At 40.0% G+C, this 10443-nt stretch overlaps 1 protein-coding gene across 1 annotated transcript; it reads right to left on the reverse strand.

Annotated features, from left to right (window-relative positions):
- Positions 1-212: 212 nt before the first annotated feature.
- On the reverse strand, positions 213-1132 carry LOC143664682 (olfactory receptor 2M3-like). The gene is given in 2 exon segments (XM_077138133.1): positions 213-895; positions 898-1132. Coding segments are annotated over 2 exon segments (918 nt in total).
- Positions 1133-10443: the final 9311 nt, after the last annotated feature.

The following is a 10443-nucleotide window of genomic DNA, read 5'->3' on the forward strand; positions in this document are numbered from 1 at the left end:
AGTTGTGCTCAGTGATGAAAAGATTCATTGTGAAGCTGATCAGGTACCATTTGCTATTCTGGCATCTTCCTGCCCAGCATCCTAAAGGTTTTCAGATTATTCTGCCTTGTTCTAATCAGCCAGAGAGACCCAATGAGAAGAGAGGAAGAATACAGATTTCCGAGAGGGCAGACCAAGGGAGGGCAGAGGAAGCCCCGAGAGGACTGGCCTGCCTATACTTCCCCTCTTCCCAGCATTTTCCTCAGGGCCCTTGTTACCTCTCTGTTCCTCAGGCTGTAAATGAGTGGGTTGAGTATTGGTGTAAGGATGGTGTAGAAAATGGAGGTGGTTTGTTCTCCAGCTGGTGTCCTAGACCAGAAGGGCTGCATGTAGTTAAAAATGGCACTCCCACAGTAGAGAGCCACCACAGTCAAGTGGGAGGAGCAAGTAGTCACAGCCTTTTGTTTCCCCTCAGTGGACGGTATCTTCATCACAGCTATGAAGACTCGGGCATAGGAAGCCACAATGATCCCAAGAGGCATTAGCAGCATGACCACACAACAAGCATAGACAAGGGCTTCAAAGAGTGAGGTGTCAGCACAAGAAAGACGCAGCAATGCAAGGAGCTCACAGAAGAAGTGCTCCACCACCTGAGGGCCACAATAGGAGAAGCTGAAGACCAAACCCATGTCGATCACACTGTCTGCTGCCCCTCCCACCCAGCATGCTAGCGACATTAGAGAGCAGGCCTTCCAGTTCAGAAGCACTGGGTACCACAGAGGGTGGCAGATTGCCACATACCGTTTGAAGGCCATGACCACTAAGAGGAAGCACTCAGCTCCTTCTACCATGACCACTAGGACGATCTGAGCCCCGCAACCTCCCCAAGAGATGAGCTCATGGCCTGAGAGGAAGTTGGCACTACAGTGCACATGATGGTCAAATCCATGATGGAGAGTTGACTGTGGAAAAAGTACATGGGGGTGTGCAGGTGTGTGCTGGCCTGGATGAGGAGGAGGAAGAGGATGTTGCTGGCCAGGGCAGCAGCGGAGGCCAGAAGGACAAGAGAAAAGAGGAAGAAGCCATATGGTGAGTGGTTGAACAGGCCTGAAAGAATGAGGTCCATTTCAGAAGTGTGATTCCAGAGTTCCATGGTGGTGACCCTGAGAAACAAAGCAACCAACCAGCAAACAAAACAGCTTGTTACCATGGGCTGTTGTTGTGGAAAGGTTGAGCATACAGTGGAATCCAGGTTCCTGGCTCTGGCTATCTATCATATGAGGGAAATAACGGTCTTCCATTTCCTGGGTCTACCAGGGCCCACCTTCTCCTGCACTGAAAATCCATTTTCCCTCAGATGTCCTCAAGGGTTACCAAGCAAGATTTGGTCATTCCGTCTCTTGAGAGACTGGAGGGAGCAGTTGCACAGAGGCAAGAGGGACCAGAAAATGCAAGGAAAAGAGAAACATTTTTTGAGTGGCAGGTGAATAATTGTTGATTTTGGAAAGGAGTGTAGCATAGATATAAGGGGGAGGGCATGAAAGTATAGCCAACTGAGAAGTTAGAGGCAACAGCCTACACAAGACCCCTTCACTTCTGACATCATTTGCAAGTTTCGAGTGTTCCCAAAACCACCCACAGTTTTGATACTTTACTACAAGGACTAATAGAACTCACTGAAAGCTGTTATCCTCAGAGCTACAGTTTATCTCAGCTAAAGGATACAGATTTAAATTAGTCAAGGGGAGATGCATGTAGGGCAGAGCCCAAGAAAGTACCAAACATGGAGCTTCTGGTTCTCCTTTCACCATGGAGTCAGGACAGTAATATTTTCTTAGCATCTGTGTGTGACATTGCCAGCCAGAGATGCTAATCTGAGTCTTGGTGTCCAGAACCTTTACTGGGACTCTGTGGCCAACTGTCTCACTGTTTCCAGCCTTTCCTGTCAAGCTGATATCACATGACTTAAAGCCCCACCCCAAATCGCATTGTTGCTACTGGCTTGGCCAGCACCCACCCTAATACTATCTGGTGTGGCCATCCCCTACCTTACATTATTAAACTATCCAGTGTGACCCAAAGTCCCCAGGGGAACAGACACTCCCAGCCACCAATGGCACAGGACAGATTTCTTTTTGGGCAAAGTTAAATTCTTTGCTACACAGAAGTGATGTGAAGTATTGGAGGGACAGAGAGTGAAAGAGGATGAGGGAGAGGGGGTGACAAGCACTGAGGTAGAGCTAAATGTCGATGTTCAATGCCATTCATGTGGAATCTCAGAAATGCCTCTCTGGACCTATCCCACTGTCCATCCAGCTTTGTTACATGGACTGTGGACATATGTGGGTGGGGATGGGAAGCATGCCCATGCCACAGTTGTAGATTAGTCACATGGTACCATGCCAATCCTACAGCAGACAGTCAAAACAGTCACTGAATGTACAAAGGAGAGAATGGGCCAGTGCACACTCCATAAATGGTGGGCTTGTAGAGTGCCTTGTTGGAGAATGTGGCTTCTGCCTCTGTGATGTCACACTCAGAATTCAAGAATGTCCCCTAATAGAAACTGAAAAGATTGTCAAAGAGAGACAAAGAAAACTGAAACAGTTAGTGACAGGAGGATGTTGATGAACAGAAAGAAGGAAGCAAGAGTAAGACACAAAGAGGCAGCCTAGGGTCCTATCATTGTGATCCTCAGCCATGGTTATGTCTCTGAGATATCTGGGATGATGTTGGAAATGCATATGCCGTAGGCCCAGCCCCTGAGGTCCTGCCTCACTGGGTCTGAGATGGGGCCTGTGATACAAATGAATATATAAATGTCATATAAATGAATAAATGAATATATGCATTTATATATATATATAAAGCTCCCAAGGTGATTCTGATAGGGAAATATGTTCACGGGCACTGTAGAGAGCAACCTGTGTGTGAATCTCCACTCTTGGCAGCAGTGAGAAAGCCTCGTAGAGTCAGAAGATGATGGAAGTGGATGGAAAGCTTAGGACCAAGAGAATTAGAGAGACATGCAAGCAGCAGGAAAAGTAGCACTTCACAAAGGTACACTCTGAGTCTAGCACGGGCACCAGAGCGAGATGGACACACATGTGGCAAGGGATCAACAGTTCTACCCCGAACTTTAGAACTCAGTCCAGAGACTGAAGAATAGAACAATGGCAGCAATCTTCCCCTCGAAACCTAGGGTCACCATCCTCCTCGTTCCCCAGGCCAACAGCCATTGATAGTGGGCAGGAAGAAATTTCCCTATGCCCAGCCTGACTCTTTCTTCTGGGCTGAAGCATGAATCAGACTTACTTCTCCCACTTTCCTATCATCTTTGTTCCCTCATCCATCAGGTCCTCCCTCACCTCCTTCAGCACCTACCAACTCCAAGAAGCTCCCCGCAGATCACCTACCACTGCACCCAGGAGCCAAGAGGTAGGAATGATCCAGTTCTCAGGTCAATGCTTGAGCAAGTGGTAGGCTGAGAAAGGCCCTTACACATGCTCTCCCTGCAACTGCATGGCTCCAAATAAAATTTTAGAGAACTGTCCAAGACCTTCTCCTGTTTCTTAGAAAATTGATGAGGTCATGCTCCAAGTTTACATCTCTTGTTACAGAGATGTCTCAGGACATCCAACTCAGTTCATAATGAATCTGAGAAAGAAACTAGAAGCTCCACCCCAAGGAGGAAGCCATAATTAATTAGTGGGCTTCAGCACAAAGTTCATTCCCTATAGGCCTGGCTCTGAAAAATACTCCAGACTCTACCTAAAAAAAAAAAAAAGGAAGGAGGCACCTGTGGGACATCCCCTGACACACCCAATTATACTTTCCTGAAGTGAATCTTCACCTTCTCCTTGCCCATCACAGGCTGGGAGAAAACAGGATCACCACTGAGTGTCAGAGTGAAGATCTACCCCACAGTCTGAGAGTTTTGCTGTTGATGACAGGACATGGAGATTGGTCCGTTATTCTGTGACCATTGATTGCACTCAACTGATGTGCTGTATTGATTGGTTGCTTATTGTTCATTCAACAAATTACTGAGCATCTATAAATGTGAATATCAATTATTAGTGTTTGAATGGTAAAACAATCATACATTTCTGGAATAAATCCCACTGTTGGTGATCTTTCTTCTGTATTACTGGATTCAGTTTGCTAATATTTTAAGATTTTTGTTTCTGTTCATATAATTTTCCTTTCTTGTAATTTCCTTGCCAGGTATAATATCAAGGGGAAGCTTGTCTAATAAAATAGGCTCGGCAGTGTTTTTTCGTTTTTGTTGTCTGGAAGATTATAAGATTGGTGTTATAAATGTTTGGAGAAATGACCAGTGAAGTCTTTTAGGCCTTTCATATACATGCGTCTAATTGGTATGAAATTTCTTCTAAGTACCACTGTTTTGGTTTCCTCACTACTGAAGCCAATCCCATGCAATGGGTTTGGCTTAAACAATGGGATTCTATTGGCTCATGGTTCTGAGGCTAGGAGAAGTCCAAAATTAAAATGTCATCAAGCTGATTCTTTCTTCCAGAAGACTGTGGCATGGTGGGGCTGGCTGCCAACCACACTTGGACCTTGGCTTTTCTGTCACATGGCAGTGCACATGGCGTCTCTCCTGGCCCTGCCATTTGCTTCTGGGTTCCGTTGACTCTCAGCTTCAGGCTGGTCCCTTTGGCCTTCTATCACTCTGTGACCTCCCTATGAGGCCTTCACCAATAGTATTAAGACACATCTGACTCAGATGGACTACACCTTAACTAAAGTGACCTCATCAGATAGTCCCATGGCAAGCGTTAACACTCAAAGGAATGGACCAAGTCAAAGAACATGCTTTTCTGGGGTGCAAAGCTCCAAGCCACAACCACTAAAACTGTGTCTTAGCAGTCTATGTATAATATTTTTTTGTCATTCAGTTCAACATGTGTTGTAATTTCTGTTTTGATTTCTTCTTTGAGCATGAGTTATTTAAAACTGTATTTCTTAATTTCAAATTAAGCAATCTGGATTTTTTTTATTAATTAAAAAAAATTAACAACAAACAAAACAGTAAGATATCAGTCCATTCTACATATATAACCAGTAATTCTTTTTTTTTATTAATTAAAAAAAGAATTAACAAAACAATTAGAAATCATTCCATTCTACATGTACAATCAGTAATTCTTAATAACATCACATAGTTGCATATTCATCATTTCTTAATACATTTGCATCGATTTAGAAAAAGAAATAAAAAGACAACAGAATAAGAATTAAAACATTAATAGAAAAAAAAACAAAAACAAAAAACCTATACCTCACATGCAGCTTCATTCAGTGTTTTAACATAATTGCATTACAATTGGGTAGTATTGTGCTGTCCATTTCTGAGTTTTTATATCCAGTCCCGTTGTACAGTCTGTATCCCTTCAGCTCCAATTACCCCTTCTCTTTTTCTTTTTTTTTTTAATTAACGGAAAAAAAGAAATTAACCCAACATTTAGAAATCATACCATTCTACATATGCAATCAGTAATTCTTAACATCATCACATAGATGCATGATCATCATTTCTTAGTACATTTGCATCGGTTTAGAAAAACTAGCAACATAACCGAAAAAGATATAGAATGTTAATATAGTGACAAAAATAAAAGTAATAATAGTAAAGTCAAAACAAAACAAAACAAAACAAAACAAAAACCTATAGCTCAGATGCAGCTTCATTCAGTGTTTTAACAAGATTACTTTACAATTAGGTACTATTGTGTTGTCCATTTTTGAGTTTTTGTAACTAGTCCTGTTGCACAGTCTGTATCCCTTCAACACCAATTGCCCATTATCTTACCCTGTTTCTACCTCCTGCTGGACTCTGTTACCAATGACATATTCCAAATTTATTCTCGAATGTCTGTTCACATCAGTGGGACCATACAGTATTTGTCCTTTAGTTTTTGGCTAGACTCACTCAGCATAATGTTCTCTAGGTCCATCCATGTTATTACATGCTTCATAAGTTTATCCTGTCTTAAAGCTGCATAGTATTCCATCGTATGTATATACCACAGTTTGTTTAGCCACTCTTCTGTTGATGGAGATTTTGGCTGTTTCCATCTCTTTGCAATTGTAAATAACGCTGCTATAAACATTGGTGTGCAAATGTCCGTTTGTGTCTTTGCCCTTAAGTCGTTTGAGTATATTCCCAGCAATGGTATTGCTGGGTCGTATGGCAATTCTATATTCAGCTTTTTGAGGAACCGCCAAACTGCCTTCCACAGTGGTTGCACCATTTGACATTCCCACCAACAGTGGATAAGTGTGCCTCTTTCTCCGCATCCTCTCCAGCACTTGTCATTTTCTGTTTTGTTGATAATGGCCATTCTGGTGGGTGTGAGATGATATCTCATTGTGGTTTTGATTTGCATTTCTCTAATGGCCAGGGACATTGAGCATCTCTTCATATGCCTTTTGGCCATTTGTATTTCCTCTTCTGATAGGTGTCTGTTCAAGTCTTTTTCCCATTTTGTAATTGGGTTGGCTGTCTTTTTGTTGTTGAGATGAACAATCTCTTTATAAATTCTGGATACTAGACCTTTATCTGATATATCATTTCCAAATCTTGTCTCCCATTGTGTAGGCTGTCTTTCTACTTACTTGATGAAGTTCTTTGATGCACAAAAGTGTTTAATTTTGAGGAGCTCCCATTTATTTATTTCCTTCTTCAGTGTTCTTGCTTTAGGTTTAAGGTCCATAAAACCGCCTCCAGTTGTAAGATCCATAAGATATCTCCCAACATTTTCCTCTAACTGTTTTATGGTCTTAGACGTAATGTTTAGATCTTTGATCCATTTTGAGTTAACTTTTGTATAGGGTGTGAGAGATGGGTCTTCTTTCATTCTTTTGCATATGGATATCCAGTTCTCTAGGCACCATTTATTGAAGAGACTGTTCTGTCCCAGGTGAGTTGGCTTGACTGCCTTATCAAAGATCAAATGTCCATAGATGAGAGGGTCTATATCTGAGCACTCTATTCGATTCCATTGGTCGATATATCTACCTTTATGCCAATACCATGCTCTTTTGACCACTGTGGCTTCATAATATGCCTTAAAGTCTGGCATCGCTAGACCTCCAGCTTCGTTTTTTTTCCTCAAGATGTTTTTAGCAATTCGGGGCACCCTGCCCTTCCAGATAAATTTGCTTATTGGTTTTTCTATTTCTGAAAAATAAGTTGTTGGGATTTTGATTGGTATTGCATTGAATCTGTAAATCAATTTAGGTAGGATTGACATCTTAACTATATTTAGTCTTCCAATCCATGAACACGGTATGCCCTTCCATCTATTTAGGTCTTCTGTGATTTCTTTTAACAGTTTTTTGTAGTTTTCTTTATATAGTTTTTTTGTCTCTTTAGTTAAATTTATTCCTAGGTATTTTATTCTTTTAGTTGCAATTTAAATGGGATTCGTTTCTTGATTTCCCCCTCAGCTTGTTCATTACTAGTGTATAGAAATGTTACAGATTTTTGAATGTTGATCTTGTAACCTGCTACTTTGCTGTACTCATTTATTAGCTCTAGTAGTTTTGTTGTGGATTTTTCCGGGTTTTCGACGTATAGTATCATATCGTCTGCAAACAGTGATAGTTTTACTTCTTCCTTTCTAATTTTGATGCCTTGTATTTCTTTTTCTTGTCTAATTGCTCTGGCTAGAACCTCCAACACAATGTTGAATAATAGTGGTGATAGTGGACATCCTTGTCTTGTTCCTGATCTTAGGGGGAAAGTTTTCAATTTTTCCCCATTGAGGATGATATTAGCTGTGGGTTTTTCATATATTCCCTCTATCATTTTAAGGAAGTTCCCTTGTATTCCTATCTTTTGAATTGTTTTCAACAGGAAAGGATGTTGAATCTTGTCGAATGCCTTCTCTGCATCAATTGAGATGATCATGTGATTTTTCTGCTTTGATTTGTTGATATGGTGTATTACATTAATTGATTTTCTTATGTTGAACCATCCTTGCATACCTGGGATGAATCCTACTTGGTCATGATGTATAATTCTTTTAATGTGTTGTTGGATACGATTTGCTAGAATTTTATTGAGGATTTTTGCATCTATATTCATTAGAGAGATTGGTCTGTAGTTTTCTTTTTTTGTAATATCTTTGCCTGGGTTTGGTATGAGGGTGATGTTGGCTTCATAGAATGAATTAGGTAGTTTTCCCTCCACTTCGATTTTTTTGAAGAGTTTGAGGAGAATTGGTACTAATTCTTTCTGGAACGTTTGGTAGAATTCACATGTGAAGCCATCTGGTCCTGGACTTTTCTTTTTAGGAAGCTTTTGAATGACTAATTCAATTTCTTTACTTGTGATTGGTTTGTTGAGGTCATCTATGTCTTCTTGAGTCAAAGTTGGTTGTTCATGTCTTTCCAGGAACCCGTCCATTTCATCTAAATTGTTGTATTTATTAGCGTAAAGTTGTTCATAGTATCCTGTTATTACCGCCTTTATTTCTGTGAGGTCAGTAGTTATGTCTCCTCTTCCATTTCTGATCTTATTTATTTGCATCCTCTCTCTTCTTCTTTTTGTCAACCTTGGTAAGGGCCCATCAATCTTGTTGATTTTCTCATAGAACCAACTTCTGGTTTTATTGATTTTCTCTATTGTTTTCATGTTTTCAATTTCATTTATTTCTGCTCTGATCTTTGTTATTTCTTTCCTTTTGCTTGCTTTGGGATTAGTTTGCTGTTCTTTCTCCAGTTCTTCCAAGTGGACAGTTAATTCCTGAATTTTTGCCTTTTCTTCTTTTCTGATATAGGCATTTAGGGCAATAAATTTCCCTCTTAGCACTGCCTTTGCTGCATCCCATAAGTTTTGATATGTTGTGTTTTCATTTTCATTTGCCTCGAGGTATTTACTAATTTCTCTTGCAATTTCTTCTTTGACCCACTCCTTGTTTAAGAGTGTGTTATTGAGCCTCCACGTATTTGTGAATTTTCTGGCATTCCGCCTATTATTGATTTCCAACTTCATTCCTTTATGATCCGAGAAAGTGTTGTGTATGATTTCAATCTTTTTAAATTTGTTAAGACTTGCTTTGTGACCCAGCATATGGTCTATCTTTGAGAATGATCCATGAGCACTTGAGAAAAAGGTGTATCCTGCTGTTGTGGGGTGTAATGTCCTATAAATGTCTGTTAAGTCTAGCTCCTTTATAGTAATATTCAGATTCTCTATTTCTTTATTGATCCTCTGTCTAGATGTTCTGTCCATTGATGCGAGTGGGGAATTGAAGTCTCCAACTATTATGGTATTTGTGTCTATTTCCTTTTTCAGTGTTTGCAGTGTATTCCTCACGTATTTTGGGGCATTTTGGTTCGGTGCGTAAATATTTATGATTGTTATATCTTCTTGTTTAATTGTTCCTTTTATTAGTATATAGTGTCCTTCTTTGTCTCTTTTAACTGTTTTACATTTGAAGTCTAACTTGTTGGATATTAGTATAGCCACTCCTGCTATTTTCTGGTTGTTATTTGCATGAAATATCTTTTCCCAACCTTTCACTTTCAACCTATGTTTATCTTTGGGTCTAAGATGTGTTTCCTGTAGACAGCATATAGAAGGATCCTGTTTTTTAATCCATTCTGCCATTCTATGTCTTTTGATTGGGGAATTTAGTCCATTAACATTTAGTGTTATTATTGTTTGGATAATATTTTCCTCTACCATTTTGCCTTATGTATTATATATATCATATCTGACTTTCCTTCTTTCTACACTCTTCTCCATACCTCTCTCTTCTGTCTTTTTGGTTCTGACTCTAGTGCTCCCTTTAGTATTTCTTGCAGAGCTGGTCTCTTGGTCACAATTTCTCTCAGTGACTTTTTGTCTGAGAATGTTTTAATTTCTCCCTCATTTTTGAAGGACAATTTTGCTGGATATAGGAGTCTTGGTTGGCAGTTTTTCTCTTTTAGTAATTTAAATATATCATCCCACTGTCTTCTAGCCTCCATGGTTTCTGCTGAGAAATCTACACATAGTCTTATTGGGTTTCCCTTGTATGTGATAGATTGTTTTTCTCTTGCTGCTTTCAAGATCCTCTCTTTCTCTTTGACCTCTGACATTCTAACTAGTAAGTGTCTTGGAGAACGCCTATTTGGGTCTAATCTCTTTGGGGTGCGCTGCACTTCTTGGATCTGTAATTTTAGGTCTTTCATAAGAGTTGGGAAATTTTCAGTGAAAATTTCTTCCATTAGTTTTTCTCCTCCTTTTCCCTTCTCTTCTCCTTCTGGGACACCCACAACACGTATATTTGTGCGCTTCATATTGTCCTTGAGTTCCCTGATACCCTGTTCAAATTTTTCCATTCTCTTCCCGATAGTTCCTGTTTGTTTTTGGAATTCAGATGTTCCATCCTCCAAATCACTAATTCTATCTTCTGTTTCTTTGAATCTATCATTGTAGGTATCCAT

This window comes from Tamandua tetradactyla, chromosome 20, assembly GCF_023851605.1.
Source record: "Tamandua tetradactyla isolate mTamTet1 chromosome 20, mTamTet1.pri, whole genome shotgun sequence".
NCBI lineage: Eukaryota > Metazoa > Chordata > Mammalia > Pilosa > Myrmecophagidae > Tamandua > Tamandua tetradactyla.